Raw genomic sequence first — 15,652 nt, 5'->3', positions numbered from 1 at the left:
AGAAACACATTCAACGCATTAGCTGGAGTGGTCACAGAAACACCTTCAGTTACAGTGTATTACCACAGTGGTGCAGCGGGTAGAACTGCTGCCTCACAGCGCCAGAGACCCGGGTACAATCCCGACAACGGGTGCTGTCTGTACGGAGTTTGCACGTTCTCCCCGTGACCTGTGTGGGTTTTCTCCGGGTGCTCCGGTTTCCTCCCACACTCCAAAGACGTACAGGTTTGTAAGTTAATTGGCTTTGGTTAAAAATAAATTGTGAATTGTCCCTGGTGTGTCGGATCGTGCTGGTGTATGGGGTGGTTGCTGCTCAGAACGAACTCAGTGGGCCGAAGGGCCTGTTTACTCACTGTACCTCTAATGTCTAAGGCCACAAATGGTAGAGCTGCTGTTCATCCTGACCTTCACTGCAGTCTGTGTGGAGGTGGTATCAACATTAGTTTAATGCTGTCGCGTGTACCGAGGTACAGGGAAAAGCTTGGTTTTGGGTGTTATCCAGGAAGATACCATATACGCGTGCATCAGGTAGCACAAAGAGAGAAAAGAAGCAGAATATAGTGTTACAGCGAGAGAGGAAGTGCAGCATTAAAAAAAGTGCAAGGGCTGCAACGAGGTAGGTTGGAGTAGATGGGAAGAACGGAAAGAACATCGGCCTGCAACAACCTGAATGGTTATTCTACCTTCTAGAGAGATGCAGCATGGAAACATTCCCTTGAGCCCACCGACTGCAGGCTGACCATCAACCACGCGTTCACACTAGTTCAGTGTTATCCCACTTTCCCAACCACTCCCTGCACACTCGAGGCAATTTACAGAAGCCATTTGTTCAACCTACAACCCCGCACGTCTTTGGGATGTGGGAGGAAACCCACACGGTCACAGGGAGAACATGTAAACTCCACACAGACAGCACCCGAGGTGGGGATGGAGCCTGCCGTGCCGCCCTGTTGTCCCAGTGTTTCTCACGAGGTCGGGCAGCGTCTGCGGAGATAGAAACAGGTTAACGTGTCAGGTGCGAGACCCTGGTTGAGCCTAGTGACGAGGGGCCTGGCACCTGGGACGTTAGCGTGCACGCCATCACCAGAGCCTGGCCAACTGAGCACCAAGGGCGGGCACGTTCCGCGTTAACCTCACGGCTCGGTCCAACGCGTAGTTACTGCACCTGCCTTCCAGGATAGCCTCGCAGTCCAGGATTGCCATCCAGGCCAGCTGGACCCTGTGTGGGAAGAGACGGCCATTATAACCGGCACGACATTAACCAAACCAGCAAGGCCAGGCACAACGGTCTGAAGAAGGGTTCCCGGCAGAAACATCATCTATTCCTTCTCTACAGAGATGCTGCCTGGCCCGCTGAGTTACTCCAGCTTTTTGTGTCTCTCTTGGGTTTAACCCAGCATCTGTAGATCCTTCCCAGACACAAGGAACTGCAGATTGTTGATCAGTACGGGTGTCAGGGGTTATGGAGAGAAGGCAAGAGAATGGGGTTAGGAGGGAGAGATGGATCAGCCATGATTGAATGGCGGAGTAGACTTGAGGAGCTGAATGGCCTAATTCTATTGAATGCACGAATGGAAAAAGGCCTGGATAGAATAGATATGGAGTGGATGTTCTGCTAGTGGGAGAGTCTCGGACCAGAGGTCACAGCCTCAGAAATAAAGCACGTTCCTTTAGGAAGGAGATGAGGAGGAATTTGGTGAATCTGTGGAATTAATTGCACAGATGGCTGTGGAGGCTAAGTCAAAGGATGTTTTTAAGGCAGAGATAGATCTTTGATTAGTGCGGGTGTCAGGGGTTCAGGGGAGAGGCGTGTAGGATGGAACTGCAAATGCTGGCTTACACCAAAGATAGACACAAACTGCTGGAGTAACTCAGTGGGACAGGCCTCTCTGGAGAGAAAGAATAGGTGACGTTATGGGGCGAGACCCCTCTTCAGAAGGCATGAGAATGGGGTTGAGAGTGAAAGATAGATCAGCCATGATTGAATGGCAGAGTAGACTTGGCCTAATTCTGCTCCTAGAACTTATGAACATGAATTACTTCTCCCATGACTTATGAATGTATGATGTTGGAACCTTGCGTAGAACACAAGGTGCTGGAGTAACTCAGCGGGTCAGGCAGCATCTGTGGAGAACATGGATAGGTGACGTTTCACAGAGTGCTGGAGTAACTCAGTGGGTCAGGCAGCATCTGTGGAGAACATGGATAGGTGACGTTTCACAGAGTGCTGGAGTAACTCAGCGGGTCAGGCAGCATCTGTGGAGGACATGGACGGGTGACGTTTCAGGTTCGGACCCTTCTTCAGGCTTCAGATATCGAGTGAGGGGCTTCCTCTGGGTGTTCCACTCTCCTGCCACATCCCAAAGACATGCGGGCCCGGTGGGTGGAAATCCCACACAAAATGCTTTCATCTGAGTTTCCACTGAAGTTTATTCCTGCACCTTTCAGCATCAAGTCCATGTAGCCCTCGTGAGTCAGGTAGAGATACAGCCCAGTAACAGGCCCTGCGGCCCACGCTGACCATCAACCACCCATCTCCATTCATCCCATCTCCCTCTCCCCACACTCCCATCAACTCCCCCAACATTCCACCCCCCACCCACACACTGGGGGTCATTTAACAAAGGTGATTTTGGTCTCCTAATTTGAGGAACGACATCCTTGCTATTGAGGCAGTGCAGTGTAGGTTCACGAGGTTAATCCCCAGGATGGCGGGACTGTCATGTGGGGAACAGATTGGAAAGACTGGGCTTGTATTCACTGGAGTTTAGAAGGATGAGAGGGGATCTTATAGAAACGTATAAAATTATAAAAGGACTGGACAAGCTAGATGCAGGAAAAATGTTCCCAATGTTGGGGGAGTCCAGAACCAGGGGCCACAGTCTAAGAATAATGGGGAGGCCATTTAAAACAGGTGAGAAAAAACTTTTTCACCCAGAGAGTTGTGAATCTGTGGAATTCTCTGCCTCAGAAGGCAGTGGAGGCCAATTCTCAGAATACATTCAAGAGAGAGCTAGATAGAGCTCTTATGGATAGAGGAGTCAGGGGGTATGGGGAGAAAGAAGGAATGGGGTACTGACTGAGAATGATCAGCCATGATCACATTGAATGGCGGTGCTGGCTCGAAGGGCCGAATGGCCTCCTCCTCCTATTGTCTATTGTCTATATGGGGAGAAGGCAGGCACGGGTTACTGATTGTGGATAATCGGCAATGATCAGAATGAATGGCGGTCTGGCTCAAAGGGCCAAATGGCCTCCTCCTGCACTTATTTTCTATGATTAACCCACTATCTTTCTGTGTGGGGTCGGCGGGACCCATTGATACACATGGTCACACAGGTAATGCACAACAGAAGCGAATAGACTTGTAAGGGTTTAGAGAATTCAATGATGACACCACCTCTGGCCCACTTCACTTCTGAGATCAGTGTTGGAGGAGGCTGGGCTGAGATAAGGAATTATTATGAGAGGAAGTTTGTAATATCTGGGAACATACCGAGAACAATTATGTTATAAAGATATAGAAGCAGAGAGTTCCAACTGTTGTCACTGAGTGTTCATAAGGTCTTAAGTTCTAGGAGCAGAATTAGGCCATTCGACTCAAGTCTACTCCGCCATTCAACCATGGCTGATCAATCTCTCCCACCTAACCCCATTCTCCTGCCTTCTCCCCATAACCCCTGACACCCGCACTGATCAACAATCTATCTATCTCTGCCTTAAAAATATCCATTAACTTGGCCTCCACAGCTGTCTGTGGGTCCATTTTAATTTCATCTGCCTTCCTTGGCACAAAGGAATTGTTATTTTGGACCGCAAGGAGAATTTGATCAAATGATACATTTTTCTATGCTTTCAATCTGTCAATAAAACAACAGAAGGTTTAATTTAGATGCTGTATAAAAGTGTTTTAAGGAACTGAATATGACTATGAGCAGTATCAGTCGATGTTACAAACCGGTAAACAATTAAACCAGAGGTGTCGGAAGGAAATGCAGATAGACACAAAATGGTGGAGTAACTCAGCGGATCAGGCAGCATCTCCGGAGAGAAGGAATGGGTGACAATTTGGGTTGAGACTCTTCTTCAGACTGAGAGTCAGAGGAAAGGGAAACAAGGGCTTGCAGATCTAGACGGTGAACAGAACAAATGAATGGAAGATTTGCAAAAAGAAACGATGATCAGGGAAAGATGGAGCCCACAATGGTGCATTGTTGGCTGTGGGCTAGGTGATAACGAGTTATACAGACAATGAAACTCAACAGGACGACAGTGAAACTAGTGCGACAACTAGGGTGGGGGATAGTCAGAAAGGGGATGCAAAGGTTACTTGAAGTTAGAGAAATCAACATTCATACCGCTGGATTGTAAGCTGCCCAAGTTGGGTTATATGTAGGGTTGCCAACTGTCCCGTATTAGCCGGGACATCCCATATATTGGGCTAAATTGGTTTGTCCTGTATTGGACCGCCCTTGTCCCGTATTAGGCCCGGATGGCGCTGTAGGCCCGGACACTGTATGACCGGACACTGTAGTCCCGGACACTGTAGGCCCAGTGTCCCAGTTTCAACTGTAGGCCCGGACACTGTAGGCCCGGACACTGTAGGCCCGGACACTGTATGCCAGACATTGTAGGCCCGGACACTGTAGGCCCGGACGCTGTAAGCCCGGACACTGTATGTCAGACATTGTAGGCCCGGACACTGTAGGCCCGGATGCTGTAAGCCCGGACACTGTATGCCAGACATTGTAGGCCCGGACACTGTAGGCCTGGATGCTGTAGCCCTGGGGCCACAGCAGTCCTGGACAGCGTAGGCCCGGAGGCCCGGGCGCTGCCTAATGGAGATTGTGTAGCAACCCGCCTCCCGGCCCGGGCGGCCGCCATTGGTGGAGCGGGAGCACGTGGCCGCTGGCTGGGTGAGGTCACGTGGAGCGTGGGGCGGTGACGTCACCCTTTGTCCCTTATTTAGGAGTGATTGAAATTGGCAACCCTAGTTATACGGTGCGAGTGGGATGGGGAGGGAGAGGCAGGGTGGGCAAGGTCCAGCACTCACAGCCCAGGCAGCTTAAAGCACAGCCACTGGGGGTGGGACAATGATGTCCGTGTGTGCTGGCATTGTAGGCCTGCCCAGAATGGCAGTGGAGGGTGCAGGGGGGAGAGGGAGAGAGAGAGAGGGGGGGGGGAGAGGGGGAGAGAGAGGGGGGAGAGAGGGTGGGTGCAGCTCGTTCCATACACCCACCACCATTTGTGTGTAAAGGTTACCCCTCAGATTCCTGTTACATCTTTCCCCTCTCACCTGAAACCTATGCCCGCTGGTTGTGATTCGCCTACTGTGGGTAAAAGACTTGTTATTGTCATTCCTACCTGTTGTCCTGGAGGCCCAGGCAAGCCTTGGTATCCTTTAGAACCCTGCAGGAACACACACAGAAGCACATCAGCTGCTTCGTTGACTAGAGACATTAGAGTTTAAATCACTGCGAGCGAGACTCTCCTCAGTGTAATGGTATACAGACGGGCTTTGAAGATGCAAGGCTTTGTTTACTTGGCTCCCAGCTGGGAAGTAGTCACCACAGTAGGCCCGCACATTTCACAACCGCCAGCACTACTTTGTTTAAACATAACATTACAAAGCCACTTTTGCTTATATCAGTGCCGCCCCCAGACTGATGGTAAACAAACTCACTCGCTCTACTCTACACACAGCTGGGAAACGTGACAAATAGCCAGCAGAGGTAGGTACAAATAAGGAACTGTAGATGCTGGTTTACACAAAAGGAAGCAAAGTGCTGGAGGAACGGCGGCACAGTGGTGCAGCGGGTAGAGCTGCTGCCTCACAGCGCCTGAGACCCGGGTTCCATCCCGACTACGGGGGCTGTCTGTGTGGAGTTTGTACGTTCTCCCCGTGACCTGCGTGGGTTTTCTCTGAGATCCTTGCTTTCCTTCCATACTCCAAAGACGTGCAGGTTTGTAGATTAATTGGCTTGGTATAACTGTAAAAGTGTATCTAGTGTGTGTAGGATAGTGTTAATGTGCGGGGATCGCTGGTCGATGCGGACTCGGTGAACCGAAGGACCTGTTTCCACGCTGTATCTCTAAACTAAACTAAATTAAACTCAGCGGGTCAGGCAGCATCTGTGGAGGTGATGGGCAGATGGTGTTTCGGGTCGGGACGTTTTTCAGACTGAGCAGAACAAGATATTTTGCCATGGATTTTTCAAGCACTTTCTGTTCACTGGGGGCAAAAAAAACAAAGAGCTGGAGGATCTCAGTGGGTCAGTTCCTCCAGTACTTTACTTTTTGCTCAAGGTCGCAGCATCTGCAGTTCCTTGTGTCTCCTGCCCACACTGGAAGGTGGTCATGGAATCATTGTCAGAGTGAATCAGCGTGGAAACAGGCTCTTCAGCCCAACTTGCCCACACCGACAACATGACCCACCTGTACTAGTCCCACCTGCCTGTGTTTATCCCTCTAAACCTGTCCTGTGTACCTATCTATGTACCTGTCCAAATGTTTCTTAAACATTGTGATAGCATTTGTCTCATCTACCCCCTCTGGCAGCTCGTTCCAGATACCCACCACCTTTTGTGTGAAAAGGTAGCCCTCAGGTTCCTAATAAATCTTTTCCCCCCTCACCTGAATCCTATGTCCTCTGGTTCTCGTTCCCCTCCACTCTGTGCGTCTACCCGATCTATTCCTCTCATGATTTTGTACACGCAGAGGTGACAAGCAGAGGTCCATGTGAAGTAGGGTTGCCAACTGTCCCATATTAGCCGGGACATCCCGTATTTTGGGCTAAATTAGTTTGTCCCGTATGGGACCGCCCTTGTCCCGTATTAGTAGGGTTGCCAACTTCCTCACTCCCAAATAAGGGACATAGGGTGATGTCACCGCCCTGCGCCCCACGTGACCTCACCCAGCCAGCGGCCACGTGTATGGGGAGAAGTGTAGGTGTGGACAGTGTAGGCCCGGAGGCCCGGGCGCTGCCTAATGGAGGTTGCATAGCAACCCGCCTCCCAGCCCGGGCGGCTGCCATTGGTGGAGCGGGAGCACGTGGCCGCTGGCTGGGTGAGGTCACGTGGGGCGGTGACGTCACCTTGTCCTGTATTTGGGAGTGAGGATGTTGGCAACACTAATGTGAAGCTCCAGCTGCCTCGCAATGCCAGGGACCATTGCTGAGTGTCAGAGCCCCGTGGCAGGTGATGGGCAGAGTGGAGAGGCCTCTCAGCCTAGAGGAACAATTCTCCATTCGTTCAATGCCTCCAAAACTCCCTGCAAATGCCTGAGTGTTGAGCAGCCACGTTCCTCCCTGTCCCGCCCGTCACCCTCCTGCCTTGTGCCTTGTGCACGGTGGAAAGGCCGTGGGCTGTCGGCAGCTGAGTCACTCAGCGTGGCTAACCTTTCAGTCTCAACCTTTCTCGCAGGGTGGAAATGTCAAAGACTCGAGGACAGAGCTTTAAGGTCAGAAGGGGAAAAGTTTAAAGGAGAGTAACGGGGCAAGTTTAGTTTTACACAGAGGGTGGTGGGGGCCTGGAACCCACTGCCAGGGGTGGTGGTGGAGGCAAATACCTGTAGTGGTGTTTAACAGGCTTTTAGATAGACACGTGGACATGCAGAGAAGGGAGGGATGGGGGTCGCGTGCAGGCAGAGGAGATTAGTTTCACTTGGTGTCATGTTCAGCACGGACACTGTGTCTGGACCTAGGGTGGTGGGGGGTCAGTATCTGTGGGGATCTTATTGAAACGTATAAGATTATTAAGGGGTTGGACACGTTAGAGGCAGAAAACATGTTCCCAATGTTGGGGGAGTCCAGAACCAGGGGCCACAGTTTAAGAATAAGGGGCAGGGCATATAGAACGGAGATGAGGAAAAACTTTTTCAATCAGAGAGTTGTGAATCTGTGGAATTCTCTGCCTCAGAAGGCAGTGGAGGCCAATTCTCTGAATGCATTCAAGAAAGAGCTGGCTAGAGCTCTTAAGGATAGCGGAGTCAGGGGGTATGGGGAGAAGGCAGGAACGGGGTACTGATTGAGAATGATCAGCCATGATCACATTGAATGGTGGTGCTGGCTCAAAGGGCCGAATGGCCTCCTCCTGCACCTATTGTCTATTGTCTATTGACCTTCGATGGTGGGGGGGTCAGTACCTATGATGGACCTTCGATGGTGGCCACAGAGGGGACTGGGGTTTGGGATCTTTGCACATCCATGGGTTCAGTGTCAGACTGTCCGTGTCGTGTGCTCCCTGGGACCTTGACCCAATTTGAAAGGGGTCCAGTGCGGGAGGGTGGGGGTATCTGAGGAGCAAAGGGAGCTGACGAAGAATCACACAGCCTGCACTTTGGAATGGTGAGGCATTGGAGACTGAACCCTGTGTAAACGCTCCCCAGTAACAGGGTCTGAGCTGAGGCCACTCCTTGCTGGGTCCATCACTCCTGCACTGTGTTGATTAGAGAATATTGCATTCCTTCAGTAAATAACCCCTCCACTCCCTTGTCTACCTCCCCCACCCCCACCCCAGTGAGCACACATCTCCCCCCCCCCCCGCCCAATCTCCCTGCTCCTGTCCCCTCCTCCACACACTCATCTCCCACCCCAAAGTCCCAGATTTCCCTTTTATTGCCACTTTTCCCCCCTACATCCCTCCCCCCGGCTTCACATGCCACTCCTCCTCATCGCTCCGTATCCGGCTCCCTTTGGTCTCCTTGTCACCCCCGGCCTTTCTCACTCACTCCACCCATCTGCCACTCACCCCCCCTCACCTGTATCCACCTATCACTTTGCCCCACCTCTCTTCCAGCTTCCTCCCCCCTTGCTCCATCAGTCTGAAGAAAGGACCCAAGCAGAAACATTGTCTGTCTCTCCCCTCCACAGATGCTGCCTGACCTGCAGTCTACAGCCCCTTCATACATCACCGTCAACACACAAACCACATCAGGCAAGAGGTACAGAAGTGTGGAAACGCACACCTCCACATTCAGGGACAGTTTCTTCCCGGCTGTTATCAGGCAACTGAACCATCCCACCACCAACTAGAGAGCGGTCCTGAACTACTATCTACCTCATTGGTGACCCTCGGACTATCCTTGATCGGACTTTACTGGCTTTACCTTGCACTAAACGTTATTCCCTTATCGTGTATCTGTACACTGTGGACGGCTCGATTGTAATCATGCATTGTCTTTCCGCTGATTGGATAGCGCGCAACAAAAGCTCCTCACTGTATCTGGGACATATGACAATAAAACACTTGACACATGACAATAATCTAAACTGAACATGACCCAGGGCTCACACCCAGGTGGGCAGATTGGAAACACTGAAAGAAAATACTTGAAGCAGCAACAAGGAGGCTCTTACCTTCTTCCCCAGGGGTCCGGGCAATCCAGACAGACCCACAGGGCCCACATCGCCCTATGTGAGAGAGCAAAGTACGTCAACACAAAGTTACCTCACGCCATGGTGACCTCAAAGGTCCAGAAACCTCTAGCTGTACCTGAAGGGATTATATATTTGTGCAGGAAGGAACTGCAGATGCTGGCTTAAACCGAAGATAGACACAAAATGCTGGAGTAACAATAGACAATAGACAATAGACAATAGGTGCAGGAGTAGGCCATTCAGCCCTTCGAGCCAGCACCGCCATTCAATGCGATCATGGCTGATCACTCTCAATCAGTACCCCGTTCCTGCCTTCTCCCCATACCCCCTCACTCCGCTATCCTTAAGAGCTCTATCCAGCTCTCTTTTGAAAGCATCCAACGAACTGGACTCCACTGCCTTCTGAGGCAGAGAATTCCACACCTTCACCACTCTCTGGAAGAATGGAAGAATGCTGGAGTAACCCAGCGGGACAGGCAGCATCTCCGGAGAGAAGGAATGGGTGACGTTTTGGGTTGAGACCCTTCTCTCCAGAGATGCTGCCTGTCACGCTGGGTTACTGCAGCATTCTGTGTTTGTCTTGGGGAGTATACATTTGCTGGTCTGGTGAGATCGTGTAGTGGAGGGGCCAAAACTGTACAAAGTGCTTCTGCTGTGGTTCACCCAATGATTAATACATTCATGTATCTTCCTCGGCTTGCAGTCTTAGTTCATGTTCTAGCAACGAGACAGGTAGTTTACAACCTGATCACAAACTCTCTGATTTTTTTTTTTTTTGGATTGTAATTGTTTAAAAAATTTTTTAAATTAATTTTTATTTTTACAGACCTTTTCAGAAAACAAGCCCTCCCACCCTTCCCCCCACCCCCCCTTATACTAACCCCAAATAAGAAAAAAAGAAGAAAAGAAAAAAAGATTAAAGATTGCCTGGGTGTTGGGGGCACTGCACATGCCCCATGGAATTCCAAACAGAATAAACTGTATAGATTGATGGAAGATTAATGCAGAGTTTGTATACAGTATATACAAACTCTCTGCGTTAATCTTCCATCAAGGAGAGAGTCATGTCTGCTCCAGACACGTTGGTGCAGCGGGTAGAGCTGCTGCCTCCCAGCGCCAGAGACCTGGGTTCCACCCTGACTACGGGCGCTGTCTATATGGAGTTTGTACGTTCTCCCCGTGACCGTGTAGGCTTTCTCCGAGATCTCCGGTTTCCTCCCACACTCCAAAGACGTACAGGTTTGTAGGTTAATTGGCTTGGTATAATTGTAAAATGATCCCTAGTGTGTGTAGGGCTGTGTTAATGTGTGGGGATCGCTGGTAGGTGCGGACTCTGTGGGCTGAAGGGCCTGTTCCCTCCTACAACTCCCGGCTGAACTGCATGTATTTTTGCAAAGACTCGGCTACAACAGAAAGATTCCTTCCTGTTTCTGAGCTAATTGTCTCCTCCAACAGATGAGCTGAAAGGAGTACCCACCACCAACATCCCCCACAGATAACACTCATAGACTAGCGAACCAACAGAAGGAACTAGATACCAGGGGGGTTTTGTATCACTACTTTATTAGCTGTATAAATTTAACGTGACCCTATAAAATACTGTCTAAAAGCCCATGCCCAATAGTTGTAGAATTATTCATGGACTCACTGGAGACTAAACTGTTCCTTCACTATCTGGATGGAATGTCGAGTTAAATCTCACGAGTTACATCTTTTTGAACTCCAGCCTGATCAAGATGTACATGCAGTCTACTGTAGAAGGTTGAGAGGGAATCTTATTGAAACGTATAAGATTATTAAGGGATTGGACACGCTAGAGGCAGGAAACATGTTCCCAATGTTGGGGGAATCCAGAACCAGGGGCCACAGTTTAAGAATAAGGGGTAGGCCATTTAGCACTGAGATGAGGAAGAACTTTTTCAGTCAGAGAATCTGTGGAACTCTCTGCCTCAGAAGGCAGTGGAGGCCAATTCTCTTGATGCTTTCAAGAAAGAGTTAGATAGAGCTCCTAAAGATAGTGGAGTCAGGGGGTATGGGGAGAAGGCAGGAACGGGGTACTGATTGTGGATGATCAGCCATGATCACAGTGAATGGCGGTGCTGGCTTGAAGGGCTGAATGGCCTCCTCCTGCATCTATTGTCTATTGTGTCTCCTGAGCACTCATAGAGTCACACAGTGTGGAAACAGCTTTGGCCCAACTTGCCCACACTGACCACCATGACCCAAGACACCCGTACTGATCCACATGATTTGCACCCACAACGCCATGCAACAAGGAAGTGGGAGCCCCACACTGGGGGCGGTGGAGGTGTGTGGAGGAGGCAGTCAGACTGACCACGCTGCCCCTCATGGTGATACCACGCACAGTGACTCTGCCCCAACAAACCGTGATGCCACATGCCAGGGCCACCATGCAGGCAACACAGAGACTGAGATACAACGTCACACACACACACACGTACACAAGACTGGCCAAGAGCGTGGCACACTCACCACCCCACACTGACCACCCCCCCCACACTCACCCCCCCACACTCACCCCACACTCACCCCCCCACACTGACCCCCCCACACTGACCCCCCACACTGACCCCCCACACTGACCCCCCACACTGACCACCCCACACTGACCCCCCCACACTCACCCCACTCACCCCCCCACACTGACCCCCCACACTCACCCCCCCACACTGACCACCCCACACTGACCACCCCACACTCACCCCCCCACACTGACCCCCCCACACTGACCCCCCACACTGACCACCCCACACTCACCCCACTCACCCCCCACACTGACCCCCCCACACTCACCCCCCACACTGACCCCCCCACACTCACCATCCCACACTCACCACCCCACACTGACCCCCCCCACACTGACCCCCCCCACACTGACCACCCCACACTCACCCCCCCACACTGACCCCCCCACACTGACCCCCCCACACTCACCCCACTCACCCCCCCACACTCACCCCACTCACCCCCCCACACTCACCCCCCCCACACTCACCCCCCCACACTGAGTTACCTGCTTTCCGGGCGGTGCTTTGATGGGGAACAATCCGGGCTCTCCTTTCGGACCCTAGTGTGGGAATTACGGACACACGGATGTAACAACACAGTCAGTATGAGCGACCCAGCTCACAACAAGCCAGCTCACAACCCAGCTCACAACCCAGCTCACAACCCAGCTCACAACAAGCCCACACAATGCATTTAATCAAAGATAATAACCACACTGGGAGAAAAGACTCTCAGTGGCACAAACAGTAAGATGGATGCATGGTTTGTGGGATTTCATGGGGTGGTACATTTAGACATACAGGCCCTTCAAACCATCAGGTCTGTGCTGACCCCATCTCCAAGCACCGGGACTGGAACATTCTCTGTCTCAGTGATTCAGGTCCTGGTCCAGGTACTTGCCGCGAATACCCCCCCTCCACTCTGGGGGGCAAAGTACCTCCTTCAATCCCCTCAAAACCTCTCCCTGCCCCCACCTTCCACTAAACCTGTGTCCTTTAGTTTTAATCAGCTGTACACAGGGAAGAGTTCACTATTATCTGCACTATCAATGAACCTTATTGATTGTAGACACAGCATGGAAACAGGTCCTTCAGCCCACCAAGTCCATGCTGACCATCGATCACCCTGCACTAGTGGCCTGTTACACTGCCCCTCCACTAGTGGCCTGTTACACTGCCCCTCCACTAGTGATCACTGTTACACTGCCCCTCCACTAGTGATCACTGTTACACTGCCCCTCCACTAGTGATCACTGTTACACTGCCCCTCCACTAGTGGCCTGTTACACTGCCCCTCCACTAGTGATCACTGTTACACCGCCCCTCCACTAGTGGCATGTTACACTGCCCCTCCACTAGTGATCACTGTTACACTGCCCCTCCACTAGTGGCCTGTTACACTGCCCCTCCACTAGTGGCCTGTTACACTGCCCCTCCACTAGTGGCCTGTTACACTGCCCCTCCACTAGTGGCCTGTTACACTGCCCCTCCACTAGTGATCACTGTTACACTGCCCCTCCACTAGTGGCCTGTTACACTGCCCCTCCACTAGTGGCCTGTTACACTGCCCCTCCACTAGTGATCACTGTTACACTGCCCCTCCACTAGTGGCCTGTTACACTGCCCCTCCATTAGTGGCCTGTTACACTGCCCCTCCACTAGTGGCCTGTTACACTGCCCCTCCACTAGTGATCACTGTTACACTGCCCCTCCACTAGTGGCCTGTTACACTGCCCCTCCACTAGTGATCACTGTTACACCGCCCCTCCACTAGTGGCATGTTACACTGCCCCTCCACTAGTGATCACTGTTACACTGCCCCTCCACTAGTGGCATGTTACACTGCCCCTCCACTAGTGATCACTGTTACACTGCCCCTCCACTAGTGATCACTGTTACACTGCCCCTCCACTAGTGGCCTGTTACACTGCCCCTCCACTAGTGGACTGTTACACTGCCCCTCCACTAGTGGCCTGTTACACTGCCCCTCCACTAGTGGCCTGTTACACTGCCCCTCCACTAGTGATCACTGTTACACTGCCCCTCCACCAGGGGCCACAGTCTACGAATAAAGGGGAGGCCATTTAAAACTGAGGTGAGAAGAAACTTTTTCATCCAGAGAGTTGTGAATTTGTGGAATTCTCTGCCACAGAGGGCAGTGGAGGCCAATTCACTGGATGAATTTAAAAGAGAGTTAGATAGAGCTCTAGGGGTTAGTGGAATCAAGGGTTATGGGGAGAAGGCAGGCACAGGTTACTGATTGTGGATGATCGGCCATGATCACAATGAATGGCGGTGCTGGCTGGAAGGGCCGAATGGCCTCCTCCTGCACCTATGCTGAATGTGTCTATGTTTCTAGGTCTAGGTGCTTTGGGGGCCGGGCGGAGTGCTCTGCACAAGCTCGTATATGATTTACATCTGCCCACAGCCCATGGCTGCAGATGATGATTTAACTGGGCAGGACTGCGGGAGACTTCAAAGGGTCGGCCACATGTGGAGAGCGGCGGCAGGATAGATACAGATTGATGGCTGTAGAGCTGCATGTACCTTGGCTCCTGGCAGCCCCGGCACACCTGGGTTGCCATGTGCTCCGGGAATCCCCTGTGGACACAAGAAGAACACAGCTCGCTGAATCTGATTAACATTTTGTAAAATGATTAGTTTGAAAAAAAAACGACATTTGGAATTGATAGAATTCCCCGAGATTTATCGTTCTCATGATGCCGTGGAAATTGGAATCAGCTTTTCCGACCATTGGAAAATTGAGACCATTCCTGTGTATTTAGGGAGGTGCGGATGGGAGGGGACGGGGTGAGGCAGACGCTGTGGGTGTGGGGCAGGACACTCCTCATATACAGGGGGGCATGTAGACAACAACATCAACATGCCATGGAGGTGGGGGGACCCACAGCTCAGGGCTCCGTCCCTCATATACAGGGGGCCATGTGGACAACAACATCAACATGCCATGGAGGTGGGGGGACCCACAGCTCAGGGCTCCGTCCCTCACATACAGGGGGCCATGTGGACAACAACATCAACATGCCATGGAGGTGGGGGGACCCACAGCTCAGGGCTCCGTCCCTCACATACAGGGGGCCATGTGGACAACAACATCAACATGCCATGGAGGTGGGGGGACCAACAGCTCAGGACTCCGTCCCTCACATACAGGGGGCCATGTAGACAACAACATCAACATGCCATGGAGGTGGGGGGACCCACAGCTCAGGACTCCGTCCCTCCTCTACCCCTCTCTTGTCCTGGAATTCCCACCCCTCACCGATAGACCGTCAACCCTACTAATACGGGACAAGGGCGGTCCTGTACGGGATAAACTGATGTAGCCCAGAATACGGGATGTCCCGGATAATATGGGCCATTGGCAACTCTAGTCACCGCTGCCCTTGGCACCTCGTGGTGAATGTCACGGCTCGCTGGCTGGTGAAAGCTGACATTCTCCAACAGCAGCAGCCAGTGGGCAGTTAGTGAACACTGCACAAACCCACTCCTGTTGGCCGCACTGCGCCCCTTTGTTAGAGGTGGCCCCCTCTCTCCCTCGTGGAGGGAGCGTGAGTCAAGTGCCAGCACCCAGCACACACTCAGCTCCCCAGTAACCTAACCTTTCAATATGCTAAACACACTGACTCGCACTTTTGCTCTTTCACTCCCCAAACAATCAGGATCATTGTCGCGCTGACATTTAAGGCCAGTGCAGCGCTCTCAGACAGAGCTGGGAACCACAGCC

The 15,652-nt window shown here is 51.8% G+C and overlaps 1 protein-coding gene across 1 annotated transcript in view; it reads right to left on the bottom strand.

Moving 5' to 3' along the window:
• The window catches only part of col24a1 (collagen type XXIV alpha 1), a 171,288-nt gene that overhangs the window by 112,259 nt on the left and 43,377 nt on the right, over positions 1–15,652 (bottom strand). The window contains exons 5-9 of the mRNA XM_078408107.1: positions 14,452–14,505; positions 12,411–12,464; positions 9,356–9,409; positions 5,365–5,409; positions 1,166–1,219 (exon numbers count right to left, since the gene is read on the bottom strand). Coding sequence (XP_078264233.1) covers positions 1,166–1,219; positions 5,365–5,409; positions 9,356–9,409; positions 12,411–12,464; positions 14,452–14,505 — 261 coding nt within the window. The remainder of the gene's footprint in view (positions 1–1,165; positions 1,220–5,364; positions 5,410–9,355; positions 9,410–12,410; positions 12,465–14,451; positions 14,506–15,652) is intronic.

This window comes from Rhinoraja longicauda, chromosome 11, assembly GCF_053455715.1.
Source record: "Rhinoraja longicauda isolate Sanriku21f chromosome 11, sRhiLon1.1, whole genome shotgun sequence".
NCBI lineage: Eukaryota > Metazoa > Chordata > Chondrichthyes > Rajiformes > Arhynchobatidae > Rhinoraja > Rhinoraja longicauda.
The sequence above is the reverse complement of the archived record's forward strand: the minus strand, read 5'-3'. Positions and strand labels throughout refer to the sequence as shown.